At 50.0% G+C, this 14,624-nt stretch overlaps 1 protein-coding gene across 1 annotated transcript in view; it reads left to right on the top strand.

Annotated features, from left to right (window-relative positions):
* The window catches only part of LOC147665850 (uncharacterized), a 346,981-nt gene extending 332,658 nt beyond the window's left edge, over positions 1-14,323 (top strand). The window contains exons 4-6 of the mRNA XM_086949459.1: positions 12,001-12,113; positions 12,377-12,392; positions 13,769-14,323. Coding sequence (XP_086805585.1) covers positions 12,001-12,113; positions 12,377-12,392; positions 13,769-14,323 — 684 coding nt within the window. The remainder of the gene's footprint in view (positions 1-12,000; positions 12,114-12,376; positions 12,393-13,768) is intronic.
* Positions 14,324-14,624: the final 301 nt, after the last annotated feature.

Here is a 14,624-nt window from a genome sequence, read left to right as displayed (position 1 = left end):
GTGGTAATGCAACAAACAGGGCTAAGTGGTGTTGTGGACTCGTCAAGAGGCCCATCAACTCTAGACATGGTTGGAACAGCAGGGGATTCCCCTGGTGGTTCAACATCTGACAGGCTTCCTGAATGCCAATGCGGATGAACTCCGCCGTCAATGCCTAGCGGATCACGAATGGCATCTCCATCCGTAGGTGGAACAAGTTCTATTTCAGCAGAGGGGAAATGTAGTAAAATGTCCCTTTTTGCATGGTTACTCCCCACTTTTTGCCTGATGCACTTTGAATGTGGACTGGGTTCCTGCCAAACAGGTACCAATTGCTTGTGTTCTTTCTCCATACTGTACCTTTGTTTCCACAATTGGAACACTTCTGGCCCACATACACGTCCCTTGCACAGGTACCAAGGGTCTTGTGACCAAAGAGGGTCCCTAAGGGCTGCAGCATGTATTGTGCTACCCTCAGAGACCCCTCCCATAACATACATACATTTCCATTGCAGAATGTGTATTTTGGGTGCAGTCAAAACTTAAGAGACGCCATGGCACACATCCCCTGTGTTCCATGCCTACAAACACTGCCTGTGGTATAGGTAAGTCACCCCTCTAGCATTCCCCACACCCCTAAGGCAGGGTGCACTATTCCACAGGTGAGGGCATAGCTGCATAAGCAATATACCCCTACAGCGTCTGGGTCCATTCTTAAGTAAGTGCAGTGATGCCATATTGAGTACATGGGCTTGGAGTTTGTCATTTTGAATTCCATAGCTTCTTCAAGGCTTTACTGCATGCTAAGGAGTTTGATATCAAACTTCTCAGTACATTAAACCCACACTGATGTCAGTGCTGGATTTATTGTAACATGCACTCAGAGGGCATCTTAGAGATGCCACCTAAAAAACAACCAACTCTCTGCTCTGGTGTGCAGCTTACCGGTCTGAACCAGCCTGCCACTTCCAGACATGTTTCTGAACCCCTGAGGTGGGGAGCCTTAGAAACAAAGCCTGCTTGGGATGGAGGTGCATCTCACCTACCCCAAAACAGGAACAGCATTCAGGGCGGTGCGCCTCAAAAGCCCTTTGTTATGCTAGCCAGGGCCTCTTCAGCTAGTGGAGATGCCTGACCATGCCCCACTTTTGGCAGCAAGGTCGGCGGGAAAATTAGTACCCAGGAGAGGTGTGTCCACTATCAGCCAGGACCACCCCTAAGTAGCCCTGCTCTGAAGTGACCCTCTCCATAGAAAATCCTCCATGTTGAGTGGAAAGATTTTATTCAATAACTATAGGGGATGCCCCCTCTCCAAAGGTGGGGGACATATAAATGGTGTAGTCACCGTAAAGGTAAGTAGCTCATTGGCTACTACATGCCAGTACCTGTAATGCTCCTAAGATTCCTATGACCTAAAAAGGATGAAGAAGACGCAGTGCAGCCAAGCCTGAAGAAGACTACTGGTTTGGCCCAGCCCTACAGGTCTGTATTCCGCTTGAAAGACTCTAAAAGAAGACAACACCTGTTCTGCAGTTAGCTACCTCCAGAAACCCAACGAGGACTGCCTGCTCTTCAACAAAGACCAGATCCTCCAAGGACAGAGGCCCTGTCCACGAGAAACCAACTCCAATGATCCGGCTGGAATCTGCACTCTTGCCCACTCTGCACCCAATGCCCACGGCCCGAGTCTGAGTGGCTCACCAGTCCAGGGACGTCTCCCCAGCGATCCGGACCTCAACACTATTTGTTGCTGACCTTTCCTGGAAGACTCCTTCAGCCTCATCAAGAAGGGTCCCCCTGACAGCGACTGGTAAATAGGTTCTGACACCCAAAGGCATCCCTACATCCTCAGCCCCCCACTTTAGGGAGGCCAGCCGACAATGTCCACTTACCCCTCTACTTACCTGCCCAGCCGTTGGTCACCTTCGTCTAGCCTCCTGGGCCAAGCCTGCAGCCTCTTTGTGAGACTGAGATTCCCCATTTACTTGCATTGGGTGTCCGACGCTGATTTGCACCCTTCACCTGGCCGCCCCTGTGCTGCTGGTGGTGTATGGTTAGTGCTGTTTGTGCCCCCTGTGCTTGCCTTAACCCCTGGGCGTGTGCCCTGAAACCACAGGTACCTACTTGTAACCTGCACCTCTGTGGGTGCCCCCAGTCTCCATTAACTAGCATTGGGCTTAGTGACTTCTGCACCCGGCTGTCCCAGTGCCACTGGCACTGCAGTATCTACCTTAGTCTGACTCTTGCCCAGTGTTGGATGTGTAAGTAAAGTACTTATTTGGAAATGGGCATAACTGTTTTCCTCCCATAGGATTGCATTGCATTTCTTGATATTTGCACCAAGTGTTTATCTTTCACATTGATACGTTACTGCTACTGTTGATTGACACCACAAAGTATTTTCAGTATCACTGTAAAGTATTCCTATTGCTACCTCATTCCGACTGTACCTGAAAACTATTGCTATTTTAAACTGATACTTCACTGCAACAGAGTTCTTGGTTCTAAAATAAAAGTAATCAAATAATATTTTTGAACAAACATTGGTGATGGAGTTAGTTATTGAGTGTGTGCCTCCTTTCATGACTATATGTGTACAACAAATGCTTAACTCACCGGCAGATTAGCCTAACAGCTCAACCACTACCACAAAATTGAGTAAGGTATTATCTACTTTTGCCTCTGTAAAGCCAATGGGGATCCACTGGACTCTGTTCACACTGTACCTTACTTTGATATAGTATATACAGAGCCAGCTTCCTACAGGACAGCCTTGTTTAGATCCGAATGTGTAATGTCAGGCGGTTCTTGCGGGCGGAATGAGTCTTGGGGACCCTCCCCCGCTCTTACATCAATAGAAAACAACGCTTTTTGTCTTAAGTGGAGCTCAGGCCTGCTCAGGTTGTCCTTGGGGCTCTGGACCGGGCAAGGAGAGTCTGGCACCCTGAGCTTCTGCAAATGAGCATCAATCCTTTTAACAGGCTGCTCCTTTTGGGGGGGATCTTCTGTCGCCGTAGAGGGGTTGTCCACCTGAAACTGTCAACTCTATAATTGCGTTGAGATTGAGCAGCAGCAGTTGACAGCTTTTGACCTTCCTTATGAAGTTTGTAATGTTATTCTAGCAGCCAGGCATTCCTCCACTAAGAGGGTGTACACCAAACGGAAGTCATTTGTAATATATTGTACAGAGAAGTCTATAGATCCTCTCTCTACTTCTCTTTCTGATGTTTTATTGTTTATTTTGACCCTTGCCCGGCAGAGATCTTCTCTAGGCATCCTCAGAGGGTATTTATCTGCTTTGTCTGCTTTGCTGAGGCTGCAAGAACTACCCTCTTTATTGAAGTCACCCATTTTACATAGATTCCTCAAAGATCTTGTACATATGTTTCCACCTTCCCCCTTCATTATGCCTCAGTGGGACCTTAATTTGGTTCTCACCTTCCTCATGTGTGCTCCTTTTGAGCCACTTCATAATTGTCCCATCCAGCTGCTCACCTTAAAAACAGCCTTTTTGGTGGCAATCACCTTGGCCAGGAGGGTGCCCGAGCTGCAGGCTCCATCGTCCAAACCTCCCTTTTTGACGATACTACCTGACAAATTGGTGCTTCGCACTAGAGCCTCTTTCCTCCTGAAAGTGGTAACACCTTTCCACATGGGGCAATTTGTCACCGTGCCACCGTTCTTTGCTTCTCCGTATCCCTCTAAGGAAGAGGAGCGACTCCACCGTCTGGACCCAAAAAGAGCGTAGTCGTTCTACCTTGACCACATGAGAGTTCCGGGTGGATGACCAGCTCTTCGTGATATGTGGGCATCCCTGCACATGTTTGCCAAGCATTTCTGCCTAAACAGGTCCACAGGGACAGCTATTTTTCCCATTTGGTCCTTCAGGACTTCTTAGTCTGAAATTTGTCCACAGTCAATCCTCCAGGGACGGTATTTCTGTAGTAGGGGATCTCTGTGTATAGTCATAATCTAGTGAATAGTCCCGCCCATGTGCGTGGTTCCCGGAGCAATCAAAAATAATCTCTTAAGGTGTCGAAAAAATGCAAAACTGCACAGACACTTAAGAGAGAATTAAAGACAGATAATGCAGCCTATAAAACCAGGCTACACTGTCCAGTACGTCAACTAGAAATTCCACCAAAAATCCACAAACCGCAAAGTCTGTCCAGATTTCCCCTGCCTCAGCAGCAAAACCCCTCTGGAATGATAGAGAGGAAGACCTGGACAGACAAGCCTAATAGGCTGCCGTTATGTGGCTCAGAACAGGATACTGTGTTTTTAAGAGAACTTTCCGGAACTTCACAGTATCCCAGAATGCGCTGCATGTCCCTTTTACTTTCAGTTCTTTTTCCCGGCTCCTGCAAGCAGGACCCTGGAGCATTGGTGCCTTTCTTCTTGTTTTTGCACCCTTTGGATGTCAAATATGCCTGCATGTTTTGACAAATGTCCGGAGTGCTCCAGGAAGAAGGCCAAATCAGATCCCCATGAGGTGTGTATCCTCTGCCTTCCCTCTTCCCATGTACCAGAGGAGTGTGTGATTTGTGAGGGCTTCTCTGGCAGGACCCTGAAGGACAGAAAGAAGATCAGGCTTCAGGGCCTTGAGGAAAGAAGGCTGAAGGCTCAAGGTGGGTCTGGAGGGGCTTACTCTGCCCGTGCTGAGGCCTCTGGGGGGCTCCCCAGGGGCAGGAAGACCAGTAAGCGTCCCCATTCTCCGCCTGGGTCGATTGCACTGACTACGCCGTCGAGAGGGATGACTACAGTCTGTTCCCAGTCTTCTGGGGCGAAGCGACATCGACGCTCGACGTCGAAGGAACTGAACAGACTGCCGTCAAAGTCTCCTGTGTCAACGTCGGAGTCGTCGTCGAGTGATCGACGTCGAAAGGCCCATCGTCGGCGCTCGAAGTCGAGGCGACACCGCCGTTCGCCGTCAGTGAAAAGGAGAAGATCTTCGTCGAAGGGATCCTCGTCGTCGAAAAGAAGATCGCAGTCGAGGCGCAGGAGGTCGCCGTCGAGGCGCAGGAGGTCGCCGTCGAGGCGCAGGAGGTCGAGGCGCAGGAGGTCGCCGTCGAGGCGAAGGAGGTCGCCATCCAGTCGGACAAGGTCGCCGTCGAGGCGAAGGCACTCGCCGTCGAGGGAGAGACGGTCGACGCCAAGGAGAAGACGCTCGCCATCGATGGACCGACGCTCGCCGTACGGTCGCCGTTCTTAGAAGCCGAAGAGACGTGGAAGGAGGTCTGACACCATGGGAAGTTCGCCAACGTCCCAGGCTGGAAAGGAAGGCGGATCACCGGATTCAGACAGGTTACACCCCCGCCTCCATTACCGAGGGGGCTCCCTCCGAGGGCCCCTACTCCTCTTCCTCTACCACCACTTCCTCAACCTATACCTCGACCTCAGCTGCCAGCAGACAGGCCGCCTCCGCTCCCTCCGAGGTCAGTCTCACTGCCCAGGCTTCCGACCCCTCCCAAGGGGATCCCTAAGCCGAAGGCCCCTGCTAAACCAAAGTCGCCCGCTCCGGTGGAACCGGCGGATCGACCGAAGCCAAGGAAGTCACGATCACGCTCCAGACTGAAAGGGAGATCAAGGAGTCAACGTAGATCCTCCACCAGGTCAAGACGTCGCCATAGGAGGCGTGGATCTAGGTCCCGCACGGACTCCTCCAGGACCAGGACCTATTCACCGACCTTGTCCGAATCCCCTGGGACAAGGGTGTCTCCGGTGGACAACATCAGCATGCTCCAGGATGTTCTCCTGAGGGGGGCAACAAAATTGGGAATCACAGTGACGGCTCCAACACCCACGACGTCCGTGATATTTGAAACGCTTCACAAGAAGCATTTGTCTCGCCCTCTACTACCACTAGTGCCTGGTTTGGTAGAGCGAGCGGAGGAGCTGTTCCTCACGCCAGCGGTGGTGAAGGCCCTCCCTCCCGACTTCTGAAGAAGTACAGGGCCCCGGATTCGGACCCGGCGTTTCTGCGGATAGACCCGGTGCCTGACTCTGTTATAGTGACGGCGGCCAGGAAGTTACATTCTACCTCCCCGTCCTCAACCGTACCGCCCGATAAGAAGAGCCGATGGATCGACTCAGCTGGTAGGAAGGCTTGTGGGACTGCATCCACGGCCATGAAGGCGTCCAACGATGCGGCTTTGCTAGGGCGGTATGACCGTGCCCTGTGGGAATCCCTGCAACAGTTCACGGAACTTCTGCCACGACACAAGAGGGAGGACTTCCAAGAGATACTCAAAGAGGGGACGCTGGTTTCAAACCAGGTCATCAGCGCGGCTGCGGATGTTTCTCTTTTGGCTGCCCATGGGTACTGTCATGGGATCAACCAACGGCGCCATGCTTGGCTCAGGCTAACATCACTCAAGCCGGAGGCCCAGCAGCGGGTGGCCAATCTGCCCTTTTCCGGGGAAACCCTGTTCGGAAAGCATGCCGATGATGAGATGGCCCGCATGAAGGCGGAGGCAGAGACCCTGACGGCTGTGGGCTTGGAGAAACCCAAAGACAAGAAGGCTTACCGCCCGTTCCAGAGACTGTTCGGTGCACAGGGAAGAGGACGAGGGCAGTCTTCGGTACAGCAGCAGCAACAACATTAGCAGTTTTGGAGACCCTTCCAGAAGCGCCAGAAGGGTAGAGGGGGACAGCAGTCCTCTACAGCAAACAAGGGCCCGGCCGGGTCTCGACCCTGAGCAGTTACTTCCCTTACATCCGTTACCTGCTCCGGTGGGGGGAAGCATTCAATTTTTTCTGGCAGAGTGGAGAAAAATTGCTCAGGACAAGTGGGTGCTGAATATTGTTTGCAATGGATACAGTCTTCGGTTCACCGGCCCGGCCTCCATCAATTCCTCCGGTCAGCTCGCAGTTTCAACTGCTCGAGCTCCAGGCGGAGGCCGATATCCTGTTAAGGAAAAGGGCGATAGAAGACGTACCTCTGTCTCAAAGAGGAAGAGGTCTGTACTCCCGGTTCTTTCTGGTTCGCAAGAAGGACAAGAACGAGCTCAGGCCCATTCTGGACTTGCGACAGGCAAACAAGTGGATTCGCAGAGAAAAGTTTTGCATGTTGTCGTTGCATCAGATTTATCCTCATTTGCAACAGGGAGACTGGCTATGGGCAATAGACCTACAGGATGCGTACTTCCATGTGGCCACTGCACACAAACACAGGAAGGTCCTGCGATTTTAAGTCGGCACCAATCATTATCTGTATACAGTACTACCATTCGGGCTGAAGTCTGCGCCCAGAACATTCTCAAAGTGCATGGCAGTGGTAGCAGCACACCTAAAGAAGAACAAGGTGTTTGTCTACCCGTACCTGGACGATTGGTTGATCAAGGCCTCCTCCTTCTCGGAAGCTCAGGCACACTTCCAGAAGACGTGCGTTCTCTTGAACAAGCTGGGGTTGCACATCAACATGTCCAAGTCTGTCCCGACTCCGGTCCAGTGCATTCAGTACTTGGGAGCCACCATCAATATGCTGTCAGCAAGCGTGTCTCCTTCGGAAGAGCGACGATTATCACTCCTTCGGAAGGCTCAAGCTCTTATGACCACTCCATCTACAACAGTGAGGACGGTGTCTTCTCTACTGGGATCGATGGCCTCTTGTTTCTTCCTAAAGCCACATGCACGGCTGAACATGAGACCGCTGCAGGAGTGCTTGAAGGATCAGTGGGATCAGAGGAAAGGGTCTTGGGACGACAAGATACGACTGTCGCTGCATGCTCTTCAGTCTCTGAAGTGGTGGTGTTCAGCGGACAATCTCCTCAGAGGGGTTCCCTTCCGCAAGGACATTCCCACTCAGACTATCGTGACGGATGCTTCTCTCCACGGTTGGGGGGGGCTCTCCGGAGACTTACAGATTCAAGGAACGTGGTCCCCAATGGAGTCCACGTATCACATCAATTTCCTAGAACTCAGAGCTGTTCACTTGGCACTGAAGGCCTTTCATCCGTCCTTCCAGACCAACTCTCAGCTTGTACAGACAGACAATACAACCACAATGTATTACCTCAACAAGCAGGGGGGCTCGAGATCACGCACTCTGTCGCAGAAGGCGCAGGCGATCTGGCACTGGCTTCTGGCCAGAGGACTGACGATAACGGCGACCCATCTACCAGGTGTGCAGAATGTTCAGGCGGACGCACTGAGCAGGCTGATTAAGAAAACCACGAATGGGTCATAAACGACGAAGTACTAGGAGAAGTCTTCGCAATGTGGGGGACTCCAGACGTAGATCTGTTCGCCACCGCTGAAAACAGCAAATGCCGAGACTTCGCCTCCAGGTACTACCAGCAAGGGACGCTGGGAAATGAGCTATGGATCAACTGGTCGAACAGCTTTCTTTACGCTTTTCCACCCATTTCCCTGATTCCGGCAGTGCTCATAAAGCTGTCCCAGTCCAGGGCACGGATCATCCTGATTGCCCCGGAATGGCCCAGGCAGTGGTGGTTCACGGACCTGCTTCACTGGTCTCTTTACGCACATACGGTTGCCGGGCAGGTCAGACCTTCTCACGAAGTTCGGGGGGCAGATGTTGCACCCCAACCTCTCATCTTTGAGTTTGGCGACATGGCTCCTGAGATAGTGCAATATGGCCATTTGAATATGGCCATTTGAATCTACCAGAAGATTGCATGGACATACTGAAGGAGGCTAAGCGACCTGCCACTCGGACTTCCTATGCTTATAAGTGGAAGAGGTTCTGTATCTGGTGCAAGTCCAAGAACTATGACCCGACGACGTGCAAGGAAGAAGTCATCCTTCATTACCTTCTACATTTGGCGCAGTCTGGCCTTAATGTTCATTCCATTAAGGTTCATCTCGCTGCATTGACTGCCTACTGAAAATGCCCTTCACAGACTTCCTTCTTCCAGATCCATGTGATCAAAGATTTTTTTGAAGGCTTGAAGAAAGTGTTCCTCCCTGTCCGGCTTCCTTCGCCTTCATGGGAATTGAATGTGGTGCTGTCCAGATTGATGAAGGAGCCTTTTGAACCTATTCATAAGGCTTCGTTGCAGCACCTGTCCTGGAAGGCAGCGTTCCTCGTGGCCATTACATCGGCCCACAGGGTGAGTGAAATTCAGGCTTTGTGTTGCCAAGAACCTTATACTGTATTTCATGCTGCTAAGGTTGTTATGCGTACTCACCCTAAATTTTTTCCCAAAGTTATTTCTGATTTTCATGTCAACCAGACTATAACTTTGCCTACGTTTTTTCAGAATCCTTCATCTCCAGCGGAAAGGTCTTTACATTCCCTGGATGTTAGGAGGGTGTTGAGATTTTTTCTGGATAAAACCAAAGATATTCGTAGGTCAGACCAATTGTTTATCAATTATGGATCAGTCAGGACCGGCCTTGCTACCTCTAAACAGTCCATCTCTAGGTGGATTGTGTCCTGCATACAACTGTGTTACCAAAAGGGTAATAAGACCTTAGGGGATAAAGCTAAGGCTCATTCCACCAGGGGCAAAGCTGCCACGACGGCTTTGCGCCGTAATGTTCCAATTGCAGAAATCTGCAAGGCGGCCACTTGGAAGTCGGTTCATACCTTTGCTAAGCATTACTGCCTGGACACTGATGCCAGGACATACGCTCAGGTTGGGCAGGCTTCGCTGCGAAATCTGTTCGCACAATAGTGGTGTTATTGCTCGTTCTCCACCGCCGCTTTGGTGTGGGGATGGGCTTGCCATTCTATTCACTAGATTATGACTATACACAGAGATCCCCTACTACAGAAGGAGTAGTTTCTGTCCTGTAACTCCAGTTCTGTAGTAGGGGTATCTCTGGTATAGTCATAAGCGCCCGCCCTCCTCCCCGGTGGAGAAAGATATTCATGTAAGGAATGCTACAGGTCTGGCGTGTTACACCTTCAAAAAGAACTGAAAGTAAAAGGGACCTGCAGTGCATTCTGGGATACTGTGAAGTTCTGGAAAGTTCTCTTAAAGGCACAGTATCCTGTTCTGAGCCACATAATGGCAGCCTATGGATTGTCTGTCCAGGTCTTCCTCTCTATCATTCCAGAGGGGTTTTGCTGCTGAGGCAAGCGAAATCTGGACAGACTTTGCGGTTTGTGGATTTTTGGTGGAATTTCTAGTTGAAGTACTGGACAATGTAGCCTGGTTTTATAGGTTGCATTATCTGTCTTTAATTCTCTCTTAAGTGTCTGTGCAGTTCTGAATTTTTTCGACACCTTAAGAGATTATTTTTGAATGCTCCGGGGTCCGCGCACATGGCCGGGACTATTCACTAGATTATGACTATAACAGAGATACCCCTACTACAGAACTGGAGTTACAGGACAGAAACTACTCCTTCTTGGGTATCTATTCAAATGTAAGGAGTCTGCGGCTAGATCATGTCTCTACCAGATAAGGCGTTACCAAAGGTAAGTAACTTGTCCCTAACTGCACACACACGAATACAGTAGACAAAGTTTGGGCAACATGAGGGACAAACTCAAGCTGGACAGCCTAAGCAAATAAAGCCAGCAGGTAGAAAGCAAGAAAATGTAAGTTACAAACTACAACGCCAATGATAACCAACGGACACAATGCATTCCTAGGTTAGATTTCTCATTGTCCACAAGAAAGATGTTTTTGCAAACCAGACAGTTGCGCTGTCTGGTAGGCTTTGACCTAACAATGCAAGGTGCTGGTTCCGGAATGGACATCCAACACTGCATCTTAGCACATATCATTTTATTTTCATTAGGTTTTCCAGGGATTTTACTTTTGATCTTTGTTCAACAAGCACCACAGTAATGAGCTTGTCCATGCAAGAGGGTGAACTCCTACAGATCTGCGGAGCCGGAGTGTAAGGAATAAACTTGTCCATTTAAGGAGACTCAATTAATGGCTGTGAATCTGCTAGAACCCGATCCAGCTAGTATGTTAATTACCCCTTCAGATGGGTGAGGAGCGAAATGAGTCAATAATGAATCCCAAAGTAATTCAATTCTGGAAAGGAAAGGCGATGTTCACAGCTATGGCATTACTGCTAGCGAAGCGCAAGATCACCTTGCACTGGGGTAGCTAGCGATCCCCAACTGCCCCGGCTTGGCTTAAAAGCTGGGCCCACTGCAATGCCAATAGTGAAATATATGCCACAATGTTACCTCCTACGTCCAGACCACAAGATATCTGGGAGCCACTCGGAGATTAGCGGTTACAGCGAGAACTCCCTCTGCTCTTTGTTCTTCACTGCCTATTTTTTGCACCATTGTCGACATGTCTTAATTACGTAAGCACGGCATGCTCTATGACAGACTATTCCTTCCTCGAGTGTTAAGTTATTCTATGTCGTTTCTGTTTTCACTACCCCAGTAGTGGGCTGACGTAATGTAGGTTGTATGTGTTATAAACTTAAAGTTAAAAAAAAGATAACATTGCCCAACTGCTAAATATAATGCAAGAATGGTCAAGCAAGTACACGTATGTTTATGTGAACGTGCACTGTTCATATGTGTGTGCTCATCGTGCATATGGGGTTGAACACTTACTCTGCAATATGTTCATAATGTCATACACTCCCAGCACAACCTTTGGCAGTCACACTTTCTCTCTGCTATTCCATTAGACTGTGACTGGAAAGGCAGAAGCACTCCTACTTCAATAGTTCTTGACGGCCTTGATTGCTGGTTTGCGTTGACGTTCAAAACCAGGATTGTAGCACTCCGAAAGACTTCCAATAGCACTGGCGCTTTCCTGGAGGCACAGGCACCCCGAATGCCGACGTCAAATTTCAATTTCCTACAATCTGTTATTGCAATTATCATCTCGAAATAGAACACAAAGCTTTTACACTTTATTTCATAAAATAAGTTTACATTCACTTATTACGTGTCCACAACACTTATTCTATAATTTCGGGGCAAGAATAATTGCCCGAGTAGGGAGGGAAGGCTGAGCAATTGCAAATGTATATACTCTAGCATCTTCAGTTGTAAGTCATTGTAATAAGCGCATACTCTAGCTCCATTTTATTTAACATTAACAGTGTTTATGTGCTGCTTTTTAGGACCAGTTGAAGCAGTGTTTTGGCAGACCAGCATCAAAGGACACAGACACGCTAGTACGAGAGGCAGACAGTCAGTATGGTACTTGGAGTGCCGAACATCAAAGTCAGGACAGGTAAGAGTTTTAAGATGTGCGATTTCTGTTAGCTGTGCCCTGCCTTATGAAGTCCTACCCTTGACCTCTATTTTCTGAAACTGTCATTTAGGAGTATCTTCTTTCTCAACTTTTAGGGACACTTTTCTCTTGTGTGCACATCTTTGTGTGCTTTAGTTGGAAAATTCGCTTTCGTTTAAAAAAGTGACTATACAGATTTACTATGGTAGTTAATGTGTCTTCTTTACCGAGCTTTGGATTCAAATATGTTGCTGTTTTTGTAGTGTTGTGGATAGTTTGGTAGTTAGATAGGTAGCTTTGCTGGCTGAGCAGATAATTTGGTCCTCCAATCTCATGCCTTCAATATGAGGCCTATGAAAATATGGTCTGAGTCAAGTTCCTCCGTCCAGAACATATAAAAGTGTAATATTTCAAGATGAGACTTTTTTTTTTTTATGCTTGATTTGTGTACCTTAAAATATTATAAAATAGTGGATATGGAACAGGAAAATCCCAAAATGTTTTCCCTCTGGGGCTTGGACTCCCCTTTACAAAAGGTTTGCCAAAAATAAGCCATTTAAAACGGTAATGTCTTCAATATTTGTTTCTTTTTTTCCCTCTGGGACTTGTTCATATTTAAGAAAGCGTTGCCAAACTCAAGCCCTCTAATTTGTATTTATTTATTCAGTATCTGTTTGTAATATGTCATATCTTAAAGAGTCATGTTAGTGATAGATTCCTTACATTGGAATTTTCACAGGCGTCAGACTGGATCCGGAAAGTTTTGCTAGCAGTACCCCTGCGCGTCAGTAGGTGGTGTCCTGCGGCTCCGCGTCCGTCACTGGCGTGGTGAGCGCCGAGATGACGTCACGGAGACTACTTGGGCGCCACCCATGCGTGCTGACGTCAGTTCTTTCTTTTTCTGTGACAGCAAGCACAGATCCGAAAAGAGCACGTACCTTAGTCACTTTTTGACTACTCTTTCGAGACTTTAGTCTCTCCTTTTTTCTCCTGGTGCACGTAGGGATGCCTGGCTTTAAGTCCTGTGGGGCTTTCCGTTGCAATATGTCAGTGGCGGACCCCCATGATGTTTGCCTCTACTGCCTGGAAACTGACCACGACTCCGGGGACTGTCGGGCTATGACCCCGAAGGCCTTGACGGAGAGGCGCAGGAAGCTACTGGAGGTCCGGCACTCACCCCAACGCCCCTCTGAGTCCAGGGACTATTCCCTGGACCGCTCACGGGGCCTCAGTCGTCGCTCCTCGGGCTCCAAGTCTTTACCCTCGGATTCCGGTAAGCGACGACATAAAAAGAAGTTGAAGAAGCGTGTTTGCTCTCTGACGTTCCCCCTGTCGGTCCTCGGATGCGGACGAGGGGGACAGGGGTTCTGCCCCTGCGTCTCCCCTGGAGTCTGGGAGTCCCGCGGTCTACCCACATTTCCCGGGTCCGTCGGCGACTCCCGAACAGGTACAAGAGTTTCTTACCACCATGGACCGTCTTTTTAAGCCACGGGCTCCCGCCGGTGTGCCTTAGGGCCGGCGGATCCAGCTTCAGCACCACAGGATCCTATGCCGTTGGCTCCGTCACCACACAGTCTGGCAATGCCGACTCCGGTCCCAGCATTGCTGTTGGCGCCTCAATGGGTGACGTTCGTTCTGCTGTTGCCCAGTTCTAGGACCATTTCATTCCTGCCTTGGATCTGCATTGGGAGACTGCGCCGGCCCACCCCCGGCAGGCGCCTTTCACGGCGCAGTTTCCGAAGCTGTTCGTCCCTCCTCCGGCTCTGCCGCTGCGGCCAACTCCTCCGGCAACGGAGGTGGAGGATGATTGGGAGGGGTCCGAGGACCCACTTGCCCATCAGTGTGACTCCGAGCAGGACTGGGTGGACGATTTGGAGGACGGAGGCCACCTCAATGTCTCTTCTGACCCGGGGTTTGCCTCTCCTCTACCCACGATGGAGGAGGGCGCTTCCTACACGATGATGCTCAGTCGGGCTGCTGAGGTTCTCAACCTAAACCTCACTACGGTGGCCTTCAAGACTAACTTCCTCACTGAGGTGCTCCAGACGGCGTCTCCCTCGTCTGAGCCGCTGCTTCCCTTCAATGACGCCCTCACTGACGTCCTGTTGGGTACTTGGTCGCGGCCGACCACATGGGCACCTGTAGATAAGAATGTCGCCAGGCGTCACCGCCTGGCACCTGGTGACCTTCACCACACATCCGACACCTGAGAGTCTGGTTATCCAAGCCTCGACGTTGCAGAGTGCTTTTCCCATTACGAAGCTGGAACAGTTCGGTAAGCGGTTGTTCTCCTCGGCCAGCTTGGGGCTGCGGTTGGTGAACACCGCCTGCCTATTAGGCTGCTATTCCCATGCGGTGTGGAATACCATGGCTCAGGTCTTGCCTCAGTGTCCTGTGGAAGTTCAGGCTGTTCTTTCACAAGCGGTTGCTGAGGGTAAGGATGCAGCTAAGTTCGCCATTCAGTGTGGTTAGGACACCGCTGACTCGGACAGGACGATTTCTAAAACTGTG

Source organism: Lissotriton vulgaris, unplaced genomic scaffold (genome assembly GCF_964263255.1).
Source record: "Lissotriton vulgaris unplaced genomic scaffold, aLisVul1.2 SCAFFOLD_2074, whole genome shotgun sequence".
NCBI classification, from domain to species: domain Eukaryota; kingdom Metazoa; phylum Chordata; class Amphibia; order Caudata; family Salamandridae; genus Lissotriton; species Lissotriton vulgaris.
The sequence above is the reverse complement of the archived record's forward strand: the minus strand, read 5'-3'. Positions and strand labels throughout refer to the sequence as shown.